The sequence below is a fragment of the Juglans regia genome, chromosome 10, assembly GCF_001411555.2.
Source record: "Juglans regia cultivar Chandler chromosome 10, Walnut 2.0, whole genome shotgun sequence".
In the NCBI taxonomy this organism is placed as follows: Eukaryota; Viridiplantae; Streptophyta; class Magnoliopsida; order Fagales; family Juglandaceae; genus Juglans; species Juglans regia.
In genome coordinates, this window is record NC_049910.1 from 4,876,532 (window position 1) to 4,895,834 (window position 19,303).

A 19,303-nucleotide genomic window follows, 5' to 3' on the forward strand; every position below is an offset into this window, starting at 1 on the left:
ATATAGATGCAGACCAATGCTCATACTTTGCTGAAATTTAGATTTTTTTTATCTTTCTTTAATCTTATATTTTCATTTCCCAGACAAATAAGCTACTGACTTTTTCATTTATTTTTATTTAAATTATTATGTCAGGTGCACCCCAAATCTAACACACCCGTGACCGTTTCCTAGTGTGTATATATATATATTTTTCAAAATGCAGAGTAGTATTACTCTTTATTTGGGTACATTTATGTGGATTTATCTTCATATATCAATGGAAATATATATGATAATTGGCCGTTATTCAAAACACAGACTCAGGAGTACAAGTTGGCCGGTTCACTCCTATTGATTCAATAATCAAGGCTTTGGCAATTGAAGGGGAAAGCAATCGGCATCATAACAAAGCAGATCGGTTTGTACTTGTATCATCATCATCAGTTGGGCATCATTGGTGAAAGATTTATATATATTTAAAGAGCATGCATGTGGGTGTATAATCATGGGATGCATGATATGCACCTGATCCCAGTACTGATCCTCTCACAAAGTAACATGTGGAGTAGAGTTTTGGCATGCATGCTTGCTCCACTTTGAGGTTTTGAGCACATGAAAAACTGACAAAAATGTGATCATCTGATCTAGTTCAAGCCACGGTACTGCTTGTTGAAGTAAAGAAACCCAGAAAAAAAAAATGAGAAACTGTTCAAGTAGTACGATCTCTTATTTCAAGCAGATGATCTTTGTCAATGTCATGATCATATCAATCACTTTTTTGTTGTATATTCTTAACCATCCTGCACTGTACAGTCCATCCTACATGTGCCTCACCACGACATATGCTTGTGCTGCATGTTTCATCTGTGGTCCAAACAATTCTTCTATGGATCCTTTTTCAAGGGAAAAACTAGGACCACTATATATCAATCACTTTCGATCCTTTCTTCTTGTGTTTTTTTTTCATTGATTCTTTTTCGATTGGATGTATTATACGTTTATGCATCTGCTGCAATCATGATCATCTGTCGTGGTTCTTAGCTATGAAATTAATGGGTCATCAATAGAATGTTGTTCATTTTGCTTGTGAGGACAGCATGGAACTGTAAAATATAAGGCACCCTTGTTCATTTAGAAATTGCACGTCTTGGGTTTATAAGAGTACTTGTTAAAAATCTTGGGGCGATCAAAGAATCAATTAATTGGGGCCAGCTTAGGGAAAAAGGAACAAAAAAATCAAATAGGGCCTTCAAGATGGTATTTTGATACAAAGCCTTAGAGATTACGAAATGGCCCAACTCAACCCAAGTTGATATGTTATTTTAGCAATATATATATTGGACTGGGCTATGGGCTTCCAAAGGTCAGAAGTTCAGAACTCTCTCTCTGGATCTGGTTGAAAGGTTTTATGATTGGGAAGAACTGTCACCTTCAACAAAAAACGAAAAAAATAATCCAAATTAATCGACGCGGGAACAATTGCACAACTGATAAAAAGATTTTTAAGTCCTCTCTTCTTCTAAAAGTAGGGTTTGAAATCTTACTTTAGTGATTTTTCAGACGATTTATTTGTAAAGAGTTATAAAAATTAAAACTATATTAATCACAAATGAATTTGTATACTGATGTAACTCTAACTGTGAATAATTAACTTATAATCTAGAATTTTTTTATATATATCATATCACAGTTAAAATTTCGTTTTTATAAATGAATAAAATCTATGTTTTATATAAAAAAAAATGATGAAAAGATTTTATAAAAATAAATTTACAAACCATCTGATTTATTACATCATATCACATCATCAAGATTAGAGTTTAATTTTATACGATCGTCAAAGCATTTTTTATATAATATATATACAATTCACAGAGGAACACCTACTCGGACCATAAAAGTACTGCTGACTAACATCCTGAGCATACACATAACACTCACGACTTTGGCTTTCCATCCATCCATCGTGTTTTCTCCTCTCCACAGATGCATTAATTGTACGTTGACCATAAGCCATTTGTGTCCGACTGCCCATAATTCCCATCCAACCACAACTTTCATACTCTTTCTGCAATAAAACCAAAAGGTTCAAAGCAGCAATCACGCACATGAGACAAGACCACATGTATCCTACCAAATTTCAAAAGGGTTGGTATCATGTTGCATGGTTTTCAAAGATAGTATGCTGCACGTCAGGTTGCTCTAGGGACTAGGGAGGGGCTTATTTCAATACTTGTCCACCAACCAGATGATGATGAAGAAAATGTATAAATCTTCAACTCTGGGCCCATGCAGTGCCATGAGGGTTTATTGGGTGCTATTCATGTTTAGAGCCCAGGATCATCTGTTCTCTAGTACTTAAGTTTAAAGAAGATGATCTAGGACATGGAAATATAGTACCATAGCTAGCTAGCTAGACTGCAGCAAAACTTGGCATGCAGTGAGAATAGATAACTTTGATAGTACTCAAATTACCTGGCAAATTAACCAAGTTACGATTTGTACGACTTTTCCCAGTTGAGTTGTCAATTAATCGACTTCGCGTAGCGAAGCAACGTACAATATTTCTGGTCACGTACTTAAGTACTTCTTTAAAAATCACAAGTTTCAGTAGATCATTAATTCTAATTTTTGTTGTTATTTGAATTCCATAAGGTCGATAATAATCGAAGGGTTGACACGCATGCCCATCAATGCCAGGCCACGCAATGCTCATGAATAGCGTGCTGAATTATTTTTGTGTTCCTTCTTTAATTATGAAGTTGTGATCCATGTAACAGTAGTCCAGCATTAATCAACACTTTCTGTTAAGTGATATGTTAGCCCAACAATATTCAACAAGTTAGTAAACTCACAAAATAACGTTATTTTATGTATACGATACATTAGATGATCTATTTTATAACAAAAGTATTTGTTTTACAATCTAACGTACAATATCAAGTCATATTAATTTATGAATTTATTTTTTAAAAATCACTTTCATGTGTTAAAAGTATTTATCTTTCTTCACTTATCATGCATGAAGAAGGCAAACTAGAAGGTAGCTAGATAGATATGTTATTCGCTTTTTGTGTTTGTAATTGGTAAATATATATGGAAAACTAGAAAGGACTGTTTCAAGCTTACACTTTTTCTATTTTCTTACACCTCAAGCAGCTTGGATCATAAGATGGGATAATCTTGACTTTCGTATACCCCATACATATTTTATATATATATATATATATATATATATTTATTTATAAAGAGTCGAGGTCACCTGTTATTATATTCAATTATATAATTGAATATAGAAACCTATACATATAAGATCGTACGTAGTAGTGGCAATCCCTCGCTAACTTGTTTGATGGTCACATGCACAATCTCGGCTCCTTCATGTAAACTCTTTAGAATGTTGATTAATATTATAGGAATTAGCTCACATTAATATGGCCATCATACATAGTGTATTTGATTTTAGATACTAGCTACGTACCTTTCCTGTTGACTTAAAAGCCCACATCGTTTAGTGTCCTCATGATCAAGCTAGGGGAACATGATCATGTGCCGATCATGATCAAGGTAGTACTACTGTTAGGGTAATGCATACTTCTTGGAGCCTAAAGCTACTTTAGTAGGTCCCTTCATGCCTAATGAAGTTAAGGCATCCCTCATGTGCCATCTTCACTTTTTCCATGTGATTGTAGATTACGTAGTACTACATTCTATAATTCTACAATCTTATCTATTTCAAGCTTCGACCATCGATCATAAACCCGCGGGTCCTCTAGTAGTACTACGTACTTCGATCGTTTCTCATCTCTTTCCCACTTGTAATCACACACACACACACACACATATATATATATATATATATATATATATATATATATATATTATGGGATGTCTAAGATCATGAATAAATGGCGATTATTTATCAATATATATCCAATTAATTAGAAGCACCAGCTGGCGGCCAGTCGATAACATGCTCCGAAAAATTACTTGGTTAATTTGCTATATATTATAAAAGAGCAATATTGTTACATATAGTATTTGTGGAGTGTGCAAATACCACGTAATCGTTTTGAAAAAGAATGAAATCTATTATTAAAAAATTAATTTTTTATTATGTGAGTTTCGTATTTACTCATTTTTTTTAATGTGATTTTACAGTACTTAAGCAATATTCCATGACTGAAAATATTATTTCTCATTAATCACCAATTTGAAATTAAACATCCATACGCAAATGCTGCGCATGTATTACTAGTTGCCTGCCTAGGATGCTTTGCGCTCACACACACACAAACACACACACACATATAGAAACGGACAGAGCAAAAGTACGAGGGATCGAGAAGAAGATTGTCTTGGAATAATATATAAACCCCTAATGCGAGAAGATCATGCTCTATATATATAATGACACATGAAATCTTGTTCACGTACGTACAATAATATCAACTACTCTAATTCGGATAACCGAATTCGGACAAAGCTAGCTATAGCGCCTTGCCTTGCAAATATCGGCCTTCCGTACGCATGCAGCGAGTCCTCATTCTAATTGGCAATGTGGCATGAATTGTCAAATCCACATACGTCGTCGATCATTAAGTACCGTATGTACGTGAAGATTTATGATGTACATTAATTTATTTCAATATATCATTGAATTATTCATCATGTTATTAATTAATTATCTAATACCATGAGTACGTACGTACGGTACTACAAACTAACATCTCTTTATTTTTTTAAATTGTATTCTTTCTATTTTTTTCTTTCGAATATATATGGAGGACGCATTTGATGATGATGATCAAGAACTATACATGCATATATGATTATTATAGTATCCCTGGTGATGAAGCAAAACTCGTGACAGATTTAAACATGCAGTAGGTGATCATAGCTAGGGATATATCATGAAGAGATCATAGAATATTAATTAGGAAAATGAAATTCGTAACGAATAATTTTAACATGAGTTTAGACCGTTAGCTAGCAAATGATCAGGAACAAATATATATGGAATCATATATATATATATATATATAATTATATCATTAATTTAAATTTGGGGGGAGGGGGCAAAGAAAAGTACTATTTTTGGCTGATTGCAACTCATGACAAAAACAAAAAAAACAGCAAGCATATAATATTCAATTGCAGATCTTTGGGAATTAAACGAAAACCACGAAAGAGCATGTTGCATATGAGAATATTTATGCTGGAACGCAATTTACACATGCAAACAGTACTACAGCTGCGCGCCCTTTATACCTAGCTGTATGAAAAGATCAGGAACAGCTTGTTCAAAGAATTATTGGATCATAGTACGTAGTACTTGACGTAAAACGCACAGTTCTAAGATATCTGTTCCTTTTCCATGGCCAAAAACATATATATATATATATATATATATATATATATATATATATTGTTTTATTGAGTGTGGTCTAGTACTCTGTCTAGTACTCTCTTTTGGAGTTAATCCTCATGATTAAGCATGCAAGCCCAAGTCTTCAGCAAATAAAGATCTCCCACAACAAAAGTCTGATATACATCCATATTTAAATTCAGTTTCTAATATTGTATATAGATAACATCAGTAGTTCAAATAGATATCAGTTCAAATAAATTTAAATTGTAATCGATAACATCTTGTATAAAATCTAGGATCGAACCGGTATGTACCGGTTTTGTATTTTTCAAAACCGATTACGCACCGGTTACCCTTCTAAACTGGTAAAACCAGTCCGGTCCGGTCCGGTTTTGGATAAAATCTAGGACCGAACCGGTATGTACCGGTTTTGTATTTTTCAAAACCGATTACGCACTGGTTACCCTCCTAAACCGGTACTTCCGGTTTTACCGGTTTCCGGTCTGGTCCGGTCCGGTTTTTCGATATTTTTAAAATGTAAATTTCACAATTTGTCATTAAAAATTTGTTTATAAAAAAAAATTAATTTTAAAAAAATTGTTTTATACTTTTATTAATATATTAGACTATGCAATAGTATTAATATTAGACTATTGGTATAGTTATAAGTTATATATTAGTATTAGTTATAAACTTTTAGTGATTTAGTATTAACATTTTATGTAATAATTTATAAATTATAATAAGAAATTATTTCATATATGAATATATATGTTATATATAAAATTTCACATAAAAATTTATAATTATACATTATATATAAAACTTATATCTATTAATATTTAATATATATAAAATATTTTGTATAAAACTTATATATAAAAATATTATTTTTTATTTTTTTTAATCAACCGGTCCGGTCCAAAAAATCCCGGAACCGAAACCGGACCGGAACCGGCCGGTTTTTACGTTTTAAAAACCGGTTCCGGACCGGACCGGTTCAAAACCGGTAAAATCGGTCCGATTCGGTCCGGTCTGGTCCGATTTTCTAATTTTTCGGTTTGAATTTACACCCCTATATATAACAAACTACATTACTCTACTTTGATATTGAGAACCAAAACAATCCAATACACTGCGTAGTTTATTTCACTCTTACTGTTGGGAGCTCCTGTTGGGGCTCCTGGTTTTAGGATGAGTTTTTTTTTTTTTTGTATTTTTTAACATATTTAAATATATTTTAAAGAATAAAAAATTTCATAATATTATTAAAAAATATTTACTTAATTATTAAGTAAAAATAATAATAATAAAAAATAAAAGACTCAACGGAAAAAATTAACAATAAAAACAAATGATAAGAATAATATTTTCCTTGTTTTATTAGGCCCCGACAGTTCTCGTGATCGATCGCCAGCACCTTTTTCATTCAATGGTTTTTAAGAAATTCAAGAAGGAATCATGTACGACAAAACATCCCACTGCATAAAAGCTGCACCGGCATTGGGATTTCATCTCCAGAATGGGGCTTTCAAAAATCATAAAAGAAAAATATTTTAATATTATATTGATATGCAGCTGCTCAATTTTGACCATTTTAGAGCATTCTTATTAGATTAATTAAAATTTAAGTATATTTTTTTTTATAAATATAAGATAAATTTAACTTTTAATTATTTAATTCACATAAATCTCTATATTAGAATAGTCATTTTTTTATGAGTAATACTATATACAGTCGTGGAATATGCAAACGCCGTGCAGTCGCTTTGAAAAATGTGAGGTCCACTATTAAAAAATTAATTTATTTTCATGTGGGTCTCATATTTATTCATTTTTTTCAAAGCGATTGCACGGCATTTGTACACTCACGACTGCAACTATCATTTCTCTCTTTTTATTATATGACAATAAAATAATATAAGATGAATAATTTGGCTTTAACTATTCACATCAAATCTTCACATTGAATTATCCATTTATTCATTATATAGTAATGAGTAATTAATAATTTCAAAAATATTTTAATTTTTTTAATTATGAATTTATTTTATTTTATCATATTTACTATTCATAATATCATATATTAATTAGTAATCATATTCTAATTATATTTTTTCAATTGTCATTTAAAATGGAGAGAGAAATAATTGATATAAAAGGGAGAGAAATAATTAATATAAAATGTATTTGATGAATGAATAGTTCCTTTCAAATTTGAAAATAATTTTAGAAGTGACTGTAACTAAATTTCAATTATTTAGAATTTAACTATTCCAATGTGATCATATTTTATGATTTAATAGCTAAATCTTTAATTGATTTAACTTTTTAACTAATCCAATGAGAGTGCTCAAGTAGTACCCATTTTCGCATTGTAGGCCTTATATATACACGGGTCATGTCTTCACATAAAAATAAAGAAAGTAAAAAATATTAGAATTTAGGTTGGTCTGGACTGGAGAAACCAACCGGTCAGTCAGTCCGGTCCAGACCGGATCGGACTGGACCAAAAAAATACATGGTCAGTTTCGATCCAATAAGTAGGGAATTTCGGTCTTCGGTCCGGTCCTAGGGTGGAGATTTCTCGGACTGGACCAACCGAATAAAAAATAAAAATAAAAATATATTTTATATATATTATTTATATAATAATTGTACAATTAACAATATAAAATTTTAAATATGTTATTAATATTTGTTAATATTTTATAAATTAATAATATTTTATATATATTTTCATTTAACCTATCACTATTAATAATATCAAATTTTAAACATGTTATTAACACTTGTTAATATTCTATGAATTAACTAATATCAATTTGTTAATTATATAGTAATTATATCAATTAATAATGTAATTTTCATCTAATTTATTATCATTGACCATATAAAATATTTTTTTATTGAATTTGTTACATAATCTATATTAATAAGTCACTTAATTTAATTTAATATTTTAAATAAATTTTTTTTATTAATTAATTTAAAAAAAAAATAGATTGAACCGAATGGACGTATCGGACCATTTGCACCCCCTACTGCCAAGCATGAGGAAGACGAGCATATCGAGATGAAAAATGCATGCAGCTAGGGTCTAGAGTAAAACGAAAAGAAAAATAATATTTGGAAGTCACTGTGCAGAGAAAGACTAGCTTGTAATCATGTGCCACGTAAATAGCTAGGTCGATCGATGGGGTAATTTGTGCATGCAGATCATCATAAAAGAACTAGATGAAGTTTCTGTTTTTGTATTTTTTAATGGACGATAGGAAGTGATCATGATCAGTTTTTATGACATATATATATATATATAGTATATATGTATCGGTTTTAAAATCAGTTGTACGAGTATATATACTTTAAGGCAAAGCTGCTCATGATCATGACATTCCTTGATGATCTGTACCTAGACGGACTATATCGAAGTGCATGAAGAATCAATAAAAATGAGAAGATTAATAATGGCTGAAATTATATACATGTTTACCCCGCCAGATTCATATATAATATACTCTCTCTCTCTCTCTCTCTCTCTCTCTCTCTCTCTCTCTCTCATGTGAGATATATATATATATATATATATATATATATAGAATATCTGCATATATACAAACACAAGAAACAATACTAGTACTGGCGAAATTAAAAGATAGAGAATCTATTGGAGGGCGTTTTGGCAAAATGGATGGATAGATCAGGAATGGTTTCATGGAAAGGGCTTAGACGCTGCAGGCTTTCCAGTACATAGATCCACTTTCATGTTTCAATTCCACTCTGTGAGACTGCCGGCCACATGCTCCTCATCATCTAAGAGAGAGGTCCACGCTCCTGACCCCCCCACATTATTCTGTCCTCAATATGCATGGAAGTGGGAGAAATATGATCACTCCACATTTGGTCCACTGATTCACAGCCCTCCCCCCCGAGCTAGCTCCCTAATCTCTCTCTCTCTAGATCTCTCTCTCTCTCTCTCTCTCTCTCTCTCTGATCATGAGTATCATAAAAAAGGTCATCACAGTTGGTACTACTTCTCATTCTGATTTTCAGCATTGCTACCATGTAGTACTCCACGTACCCCCACATATTCTCTAGGCTCTTCATTGCCAGCTCCATATGATACTCCCCAGACCGCCACATATGATCTATCCTCTAGGCTCTAGTTTCCTTTCCTTGAGAGAGCCAAATTAATGACAAAGTACGTATTGATCTTTTGTTCTGTGAGGAAAACCAAAAAGAACAATATACATATATACTACTTCTAGGGTTTGGAGAACTTCCCCTGCTTATATATTTATAGAGAGTCCTAATTCGAAGGTGGGGGAGCTAGTACTGGCCAGTAATATTCTTTGGGTCTTGCGTCCCTACCATTTCTGTAGGTTACATTTAATTATGCACAAGATATTGGCTTCCTGCATACCAGCTTGTTCAGTACTAAAACCAGGTCCCCATTGATCAGTAGAACAACTTAATTACTCTTCATGGATAGGGATAGTACTATTTGAGGTTATGTACTTTCTTTTCGTCTCTTTAAAACTGTTTCTATCCGCTACTTTCTCTTTTTTTCCAGAAAATTCTCTGAAACTCCAAAAGAAAAGTAACTCTAAAAGAAAAAAAACTACTCATCAACTTTCTTTGCAGAGCGGAACTAATTTGCATGAAGAAGCTAGCCTTAGTGCAGTACTGTTTCTGATGGCCTCCAAGTAGCTGGAAAAAAACAACTTCAACCAGGAATCTTGTACTCTTGATCACCAGGAATCTTGCTGCATTCTTCCTCATTCTTGGAGATGGAATCTTAAGTAGGGTCGACGCTGGGTAAGTGTACCTTGCGCAGAGTAGAAGAGGAGGTGCAAATGTCTGCAAAGCTTTTGTATACCAGCTCAAAGGATGAAAATCAAGATCTGCAGAAGCAGATTGGGTGCATGAATGGAATTTTTCAGTTCTTTGACCGCCACCATTTCCTCACCGGCCGACGTAGTAACAGCCAAGGCCACAAGAGGCTTCTTCCAGGTAATTTAATTTGTTTAGGTTTATAGTTTGTTTACATCCCAAGATTCAAGTTAGTGAGGTGCTTCATAGATAATTTGCGACAATACTTCTCATCGTACTATTTTATAATTTTTTATTGGCATGAATGAATGCGGCTGTTCTTTTTACATAAATTGTTAATTGTAATAAAAAATCTCGGCAAAATAATTTGTGTTCAGGTTAATGTCTTCTTTAGAAACTTAATATTTGAAGGATTCATATGACGATTTTGAGTAATAGTACGTGTAGTCGTAACTTTGAAAAATAGTAAAATTTACTATTAAAAAATTATTATTATTTCATATGAATCTCATATTTATTTACTTTATTAAAATAATAGTACGACGCTTGCACATTCACAATTATAAATATCATTTCTCTTGTACCATAGCTTTGTCATGGGTAACCACATTTCCATATCCTAGTCTCAAATCGGCTCAGAAACCTCATCATATGGCCTTTTATGTTTGCACCAAAAGCATTTTGAGAGTTCTTTGATCTGCATCATGACACTATATAAGCTGCTTCCACATTTGTTATGCCCTGTCCTTGTAAACTGATTACACCTCTCTTCCTTCCCTTTTGTACGCTTTTGTAAGCCTGATCATGTTAAAAGTTAATACCATTGATCATTCTATCAGTTGATTCAATATCTCACGTTTAGTTGTTACAATAGGTCAAAATAGGAACCCCGCAACAAAACCTCGTGCATTACAGAGAACTACGGTAAGACCTTGACTTTAATCGCTACAACAGTGCTCGTTTCAAGCAGATGCAATTTGACATATTTTGGCTTACAATTGTAGGAAAGAAACCCAAAGAAGTTTGTGAAAGAGAAACAGAGAGTCTCGACAGAATCATCCCAAACCTCTCTTTCATCCTCCTCATGTTCATCTAGCTTCTCCTCCTCTCTCGACTGTAAAACAGCTCAATTCGAGCCATCTTTGTTTAACCAACCCAGGTTCCCTGGAAACCCCACTCTGCCCATGAACAAACCATATGCGTCTTTGCAGTCAAGCCAACAATCTCTTGATCTTCGAGATGTTGTTAAAGAACCCATCTACAGAGAGGGCCGTGCATTATCGGTGAAGACTTATAGAAAAGAGGAAGCAGTAGGCACTACCTTGAAATACATAGACTCCCCGAGACCTTTGTCGCCACCCAAATCTGTCAAGTCCAGAGCTTCTGGTGTCAATGATTCAGTTCGCAGTCTTGCTAAGCTCCAGGAAGCACCAAGGAATTACAAGGAACAGAAACAAAGAATCGTGCTCTCCTCACTGAAGGATGCGCCCCGGCTCTCTTATGATGGAAGGGTATCACAAGATGCATGCAAGTCCAGAATAAAGCTCAAGGAACTCCCAAGGCTTTCATTGGACAGCAGAGAAGGCTCCATAAGGGGTCTTGCCTCTGAAACAAAATCAAATTTTCTTTTGAAGGATCTGAAAAGAAGGAATGACGACTCCAGCGAGAAGCTTAACCAGAAGCAAGAACCAGAAAGTTCCGAACGACCATCAAACCTTATAGTGAAGTTGATGGGATTGGAAGCTTTCCAACAGTCAACATCCACCAGTGAGAATCCATTAGGGTTTATTAGTAGCTGTCAAACTGATAAATCTGATCCCCTCTCAAAATCATCAAGAACAACTGGTGGAAACAAGAAAAATCAAATTTCTACTTCCCCAAGGAAATCGCACAAGGACCCCATGTCATCCAGGTCAAAAAATGCTGATTTAGTCATGAGGCCTACCTCAAGATCAAGGTTCCCTACAGAACCAACTCCGTGGAGGCAGCCAGATGGCAGGCAAAGTTCTCAACAAATAACTTTCAAGTGCAGGGAAGCTACCACAAAAGCCTCAAACTCCTACCCCTCTGTTTATGGTGAAATCGAAAAAAGGTTAGCTGAACTTGAGTTAAAAAAATCTGGTGAAGATCTCAGAGCTCCTAAACAGAGACTTGAAGCAATGCAGAAGACCAACAAAGCATTAGATTACAAAAGAGAGCAGGCTTCAAAATTTGCATCACAAACAAGCAACTATAGCAGTTATCACCAAAGCTCAAATTTAGCAAGCCCAAGAAAGGTACAAAATAAGGACTCAGTTTCCACCACAATCAAGGGACTGCATTCTCCAGAGAGTTCTATATTCCCAATGGTCAAAATCAGAAGAACAATTGATTGTGCTTCCACCATAATTCCAACTGAACGTATGTCAGGTCTCAACAAGCCTGGTTTTTCTGCAAATGGGAGAATGGTTAACACGCAAACAGCTAAAGACCATTTCAGTCCACCGTCTTGCTCCACAGATAAGAAAACCAATGAGAGAGCTTCAAAATCAACATCAGCCTCAAAGGTGCCTCGACACATCATTGGAGAAAACAACACAGGCTCGGTAACTGTGAGCCCGAGACTGCAACAAAGGAAGATCAGTTCGCAGAAGCAGTCAACTCCCACCATCCCATCTTCAGATACAAGCAAAGCCATTGGGCAACGTACTAGACAACAAGTGGGACCAAACTCCCCGGGTAGAAAACTCAGACTAATATCTCCCAGTTTGCAGCAATGCAATGACCAATTGAGTGAGACCAGCAGTGGCGTGAGAGATTTAATACACCAAGGTGACACCTTTTCTCTGACATCAGAAAGCAACATTAGCTTGTGTTCGCATACTGATACAGAAGTCACAAGCACCAATCACTCTGATAAGATCAATGCCAACTTCTTCAAGCAGGATGGCAAGAAACATAAGGTAATTTGTGCATGCTCTTATTTACCCACACAAGTAATTCATTATCTGGTTAACAGGTTTTGTTTCTCTCATTTAGAATCCAACCGGGTCCAGCGAAGACAGGATCATGGTTAAACCTGCAATAGCTGCCCTAGAACAACCAAGCCCCGTGTCTGTTCTTGATGCTACCTTCAACAGAGACGAGTCACCATCTCCTGTGAAGAAGATATCAAAAGCCTTTAAAGGTGCAGTTCTTGTGGACAATTGCCTTATCTAGAACATTGATTAGTGCATTCATAATGATGATTAAAAAAATGATAACAAAAGCATGATAGTTATAAAAAGAAAAACAGCATCAATGCAACAAAGGCAGGCAGATTAGGATTACTGTTGGCTTGGCTTAGTGGCAAATAACACAGTTTCGAGTATATATTGCTATGCAAACAAGGCAAAAATATAACATGGTTTTTTGTATAAACAAAAATTATGGCTTGGTTTCCATATTTTATTCCATAATCTACAAGCACAAAATGTAAAGCAAAATAAAACAATTACCATATTAGGAGTGCCAACACAGTCCACTCCTAATTACAATAAGAAATGAGAGGGGCAGAGAGAGTGTCAGTGAGACAGAGACAGAGAGACTGCTTTATTATAGGATGCAAGACTTGTTAATATACTGAATTCTCCTCAAAATTCTTGCTACAGATTACGAGGCTCGAGATCCTGAAGAAGGGGAATGGATTCCAGTAGATCTAGCTCAATTGCCACCGAGAACAAAGCCCTGTTTCAGTGTTGATGTCAATGATAAAAAATCAGAAAGCATCCACCATTTAGTTCAGAATATTCAACAAGAAAACACTACTGAAGAGGAAACCATCACTGATTACACTGCAGCACTCCATGAGAGCATGAATTCAAACCACAGATACATTTCAGAAATATTGTTATCATTGGGTCTCCTTAGAGATCTTGACTCTGGCTCAACGACCATTCAGCTCCAAGCATCAGGCCACCACATCAATTTTAACTCGTTCCTTGCATTGGAACAAACAAAGGCAAGTGCTGGGCTCTTGAATGATAAGCAAAGTGATGAAAGGATTTTTAATTTAGAACCCTCTGAGAAAATTCAAAGAGTACTCGAATGTGATACTGTTAATGAAATTCTTGTTCGAAAGTTGCTTTTAGGATGTCCTACTCCCCCACAGAAATGGTTATCACCAAATAAGATAGCAGCAAGAAATCCAAAAGGACAGCAGCTTCTGGAAGAAATTTGTTCAGAGGTAGATCAGCTAAAGAATAATAACTTGAACAGAAGCCTAGTTGAGGAGTATGACAGCTTGAGCATCATATCAGAAGATTTAACACATCGATCAATGAAATGGATAGATTTCCACTGTGAAATTCCTGGGTTAGTGTTGGATATTGAGCGGTTGATCTTTGAAGACTTAATAACTGAAAATGTAAACAGTCAGGGAGTTGGTCTGCAAGGCCAGTCTGGTGGGCCTTTCAGGAAGCTATTCTCAAGATAGAACTTTTTTTTTTTTAAGTATTCTCCATGTAGGAGTTTTGGTAACATTGAAAAGATTCTCTCTCTCACTCTCTTTCTTTCTCACATTTTATATTTATCTGGGTGGGGGTTTTGCTCTATACATCATCTCAGAAAACTCTTCTGAAAAGACAGCTGCATAAATACTTTTCAAAACACAATCTAATAAAAACAAGCACAATCATGCATGAGTATGCAGGAAAAAATTAGGCTATTTAGAACTTTATGACAAGGTTTGACTCCTTTGGAATGTTTATAAAATTCTGTATCTCCTATGCAATTATAAAAGCAAGATTTGAAACACAATTTTGATGTGCTTCGCCAACAAATTCAAAAGTGCAGGGCACCAGACTTTTCTACTCACCAGTTTCATTGTTGAATATGAATGCGGAGAATTTGAAATGCTAACATTGTAAGGATAAATCCATAACTAGATCAATTCAGCAAAATATAAAACTGGTCTTGCTTTAGTGATTAAATTAGATGCTTTTAGATCAATTCCCCAAGACCTAATTATTCCATTTTCTTTATTCCTGGCAGGTACTTTGTTGAAATTAAAAAGAAAACAAAAGAAATGGTCTTGTTTTAATATAGATGCTCAATATAATAAAAAAAATAGTAAATTACAATGTTACTGTATATCTTTTAGAACTTTTCTCCAGTCATTGGAACTCATGGATGAAAGCATCAAATCCCAAGCCCCCACCCCCGCCTGCATGCCAACTACAGTTGAATTTGTTATGCATAAGGTGTAAATCACATAATTGTATTTCTTGTTAATCAAGGAAAGCATTAAATCAATTACAAAAGCAATCCAACCAAAGCTGAACAAGTAGAGATACCCATTATCGATCTTAGTCTCATTTAAAAGCACAGAAGAACATGATATTTCCTTTTTTCTGATCTCCAGAATAATAACTATAATTAAAAGGATATTCTAGAGTCAATTTATCGGGCCTGGTACGAACATGCATTGCAGTGCTCAATCCAGGCCAGCTTATGATAAAAGATGTACCATTTGGTATTCGATCATAATAAGAGAAGAAAAAGAATTTCATTTAGAAAGAATCATTCACTGGGCCTACCATGGCTAAAACATACACATACCTCAAAAACTTTTTAATGTGGGAACATTTCTGCATGCGGTTTGTTGTATCCAATCTATAATGCCCTATGCAGAAAACATTATGCCCTTGACAACGATTACCCTGGAACCATCATTTGTCATGATTCTCATAAACAAGTATAAAATTCTAATGAAACAAACCTAATTTACAAATGACCCAGTTCCTGTGTGTGTCCCATAGACTCTTTCAGAATTTTCTCGGCCCTCATCTTCTTGTCATCCTTCTCATTTTCCCTCCCAAACCATGGTGAAGTTACCTCAAAACTCTTTTTCTGGAGGCTTAAATCGTGCATTGTCCCTAAGGACTTCCTTCCAATACCAATCTTAAATTGTACAGCTGGCCTGCTGTTCAAAAGACCCTCTTTTTCTTTTTCTTCAGAATCAAGTAATCTGATTTCCATTGCTTCAATATCTGGAGCCAATGCCTCTAACACTGAGACATGATTATCCCTGCCATGATTTTCCATACTAGGATTTCTCATGGTTGCTTCATTTAAAAGCTTCACTTTCGCTGGAAGAAGAACAGGAGACACCTCCTTTTCTCCGAATTGCAGAGGTGCAGCAAGAAACGGATTACTTCCAACTGCTTGTTTTGCCTTAGTAGCATCCCCATGGTTGACTACGGAGGGTCCTTCCAATCCACTACAAGCTAACCGTTGATGTAAGTTCAACAAAGACCTTTCTACCTTTCTGTTGCGGCTTTCCTGGTCAATCTTAGCCGTGGGAGGTTCTGTACTTCTCTCAATCCTAGAAGATGACGGAGCATAAGTGCTGGGATCAGGAAAAGCAGGCAGCCAAGCGGGTATATGCTCACCTGGAGGCTCTTCCCCAATTTGTAAAAAACTTGGAGTTAGCTTCCGATCTATAGCAACTGGAAACTGCGGAAGAGAATATGCAAATGGGATCTTTTCAGCTTCATCAACATACTGAACAAGTTCCTTAACTGTGCCTGAATTTGCAAGGCAATGCTCAATATCTGAAGCACCCAAAAACCCCTGTGCCAAGCCCAAATCTTCCAACCCTTGAATTATATCAAAAGCATTGCACTCCGTTCTACCTGAAAGATTGGCATAGAAATTTGCAGTCTTGCCGATGTCATAAATGTACCGAACAGCAACGTCAGACAGTGTTTCAAGAGCAGAGTGCTGAAAAGTCTGAAACCCCTGGCTCTCACATATCTGTGCTACAGCAAGCCTTGAAGCCGCTCGGGCCAATTCATCTCCACCGGCTCTCTTCTGACGAGCTGGTTTTTCAGGCTCTCTTTCACTCTCCCGACCTCCATCGCTCATATTCAACACCACATATCACTTCATTCGATGTTGCAAATCCAAATGCACCATTCGCTGTTATAATTTCCTCCAAAATCCACCTTATTCCACCCACAAATAGTCATTTCATCGATGACCTTTCATTGGGTAACAAATAAAATGCTGGAAAAAAAACCAGAAGTCAAAATTTTGAAAAAACCCTCGAAAAAAAATAAAAATGAGAAAGGGAAAGATAATCTTACTGAAATGAGCTTAATTTAGTGTTATTCTAGGACTTTCACACTGCTCCAAAAATTTGAGCAAACCAATTGGATTTTTAAAACGTTTCGAGACACGCACACGAACGCACAGTTTAAAAACATGAAATTACTCGTCATGGAAAAAAAAATCTTCTACATTTTCTGAGAAACCAAACAGAGACGTGCTAAAATTAAAAGTATGGCCAGCAAACCCTAGAGATCGGCGTTTGCGAATTACACGAAAATAGGAAAAGAATACATAAAACAAACGGAGATTCAGCTCAGCGGCGCTCACCGGTCAGTTCTAGGGTTTGGATCTACTTTGAGGCTTTGAGCATCGAAGAAGATGAGCTCAGAAGACAGTGCTCCAAAAACGACCAGCTTCAGCTTGAACAAGCCTTAGCCCCTCTATCCGGAAAAGCAAGAAAATTGCTTGATTTAAATTATAGCATATTGAGGTAGAGATGGTGGGCTTAAACCCCAGTTAAACCCTCTGGGTCGAACGGTAATCTGCGAGAGGAGAGAGAAAAGAGAGAAGTTTTGGGGGGTGCGATACTTATAGAAGGGAAGAAGGAGAAGGAGAAGGAGAAGAAGGAGTGGGATTATTTAAGTAGAGGAATGATACGGACACATGGGTGAGGGAAGAGAGGTAGATAACTGCCTTCACTGGTTGACAGCTGTCCCGATTGGGTTTGAGTAATTTTGCGGGGCTATTGTGAAAATTTTGGACCACAAAATTCCAAAACCACGAAATTCTAAAGAAATATCTATAAAAATTGAGAAATTATATTTACGGTTGTAAAATATGTAAGTTTTGTGTATTTTTTTAAGAAAATAAGTAAATACAAGATTTATATAAAAAAAATTTAATTTTTTAATAATAGACTCTACTCTTTTTTAAAGCATTTGTGTGATATTTGTACATTCTATGACTGTATATAGCATTTCTCATAAAAAATAATATATTGTATGTAGATCACATTTAATAAAATATTTATGTAGTATAATTTAATTTAAATCTTACAAAAATAAATTTTAAAATTTAAATCCTATAAATTAAATATTATCATTTAATTAAGTGGTGTGGATGGTGTGCCAGCTTGAGATTAGAATGACTCTAATTCTTATATGAAAAATTATATTTATAAGTCAGTACGTAAACTCCACACTTCATATCGATAACATAATAAAATTTGATTTGCAAGAAAAATTTAGAGAGAGATAACAAGAGATAAAAGAGGACGAGAGAGATTATTGATGTTATTAACATAAAACAAAATAGTCACGGCAATGGCAATGATCTGGAAAAGAGGGGACGCTAAACATGAAAATGACGTATAGAAAATGAGTAGGGGTGTAAATCGGTCGGTCCAGTCCTATCTAGTCAAGGGAATCATGGACCCATCATTTTTCCCAGACCGTATTGAACCGAACATCCATAGGGACCGGACTCGGTCGGTCCGTTCAATTTGGCCCATTTATTTATTATTATTATTTTTTTAAATAAATTAAGAAAAAAATTATTTAAATTATTAAATTAAAATTAAATGAATTATTAATGTGGATTATGTAACTAACTCATTAAAAAAATAATTAATTATAATTATATTGATGATGTTAATTGCTAATTTATTACTAACTTAGAGTATGTCAATGTATTATGATAGTTTTCTTTTTTAAGCAAATTAATTTCATTAAATAGAAAAAGTGATACATGAGAAGGGGGTGAGGTTTATTTGGGACCAATATTTTGATTCCTACCCCTGTCCTACAAGAAGATGCCGTCTTATATAAAGACGGAAAAATGTTCGCAAAAAAGTGAACAATAGAACTATCGCTTGAAGCGGTAATTCCTCCCTGGAAGCAGTGGTGGTGGTGGTGCACTGTCACATATTGCTTGTAATGGATTTTTGGAGAGATCCACTATCCCTCTTACAAGATCACTGGTTAGGGAAGACAGTAACATAGAGTAGCCGGAATCCAAGCCGAGTCGGCAGCAACAGACCAACATAGG

General features: G+C 35.0%; 2 protein-coding genes across 6 annotated transcripts; one reads left to right on the forward strand and one right to left on the reverse strand.

Annotated features, from left to right (window-relative positions):
* The first annotated feature begins 9,314 nt into the window (after positions 1-9,314).
* LOC109018374 (protein LONGIFOLIA 2-like) lies at positions 9,315-14,755 on the forward strand. Of its 2 annotated transcripts, none has more exons than XM_019000524.2 (6): positions 9,315-9,862; positions 9,998-10,366; positions 11,061-11,110; positions 11,191-13,128; positions 13,205-13,352; positions 13,816-14,755. In XM_019000524.2, the coding sequence occupies exons 2-6, from the start codon at positions 10,210-10,212 to the stop codon at positions 14,637-14,639; spliced, it is 3,117 nt and encodes a 1,038-aa protein (XP_018856069.1). In that variant the 5' UTR covers positions 9,315-9,862; positions 9,998-10,209; the 3' UTR covers positions 14,640-14,755. The 2 variants fall into 2 exon arrangements, with proteins under 2 accessions (XP_018856069.1, XP_035550275.1); XM_035694382.1 differs by having other exon boundaries at positions 9,315-9,554.
* LOC109018375 (transcription initiation factor TFIID subunit 8-like) lies at positions 13,238-17,880 on the reverse strand. 4 transcript variants are annotated; one of them, XR_004802508.1, is made up of 3 exons: positions 17,585-17,880; positions 15,764-17,212; positions 13,238-13,322 (listed from the first exon to the last, which is right to left on the reverse strand). XR_004802508.1 is itself a non-coding variant. In XM_019000526.2 (2 exons), the coding sequence occupies exon 2, from the start codon at positions 17,069-17,071 to the stop codon at positions 15,929-15,931; it is 1,143 nt and encodes a 380-aa protein (XP_018856071.2). In that variant the 5' UTR covers positions 17,072-17,212; positions 17,585-17,880; the 3' UTR covers positions 15,689-15,928. The 4 variants fall into 4 exon arrangements, 1 of the variants encoding a protein (XP_018856071.2); XR_004802507.1 differs by lacking the exon at positions 13,238-13,322 and adding an exon at positions 13,789-13,891; XR_004802509.1 differs by lacking the exon at positions 13,238-13,322 and adding an exon at positions 14,292-14,369.
* Between the last annotated feature and the right edge of the window lie 1,423 nt (positions 17,881-19,303).

What these genes read in the sequence shown, in the direction of transcription:
- LOC109018375 (XM_019000526.2), bottom strand. Translation starts at nt 17,071, where the DNA reads ATGAGCGATGGAGGTCGGGAGAGTGAAAGAGAGCCTGAAAAACCAGCT.
- LOC109018374 (XM_019000524.2), top strand. Translation starts at nt 10,210, where the DNA reads ATGTCTGCAAAGCTTTTGTATACCAGCTCAAAGGATGAAAATCAAGAT. An exon ending in AGGATGGCAAGAAACATAAG is followed by an intron (nt 13,129 to 13,204) that starts GTAATTTGTGCA and finishes TCTCTCATTTAG; the next exon opens with AATCCAACCGGGTCCAGCGA. An exon ending in GATATCAAAAGCCTTTAAAG is followed by an intron (nt 13,353 to 13,815) that starts GTGCAGTTCTTG and finishes TTCTTGCTACAG; the next exon opens with ATTACGAGGCTCGAGATCCT.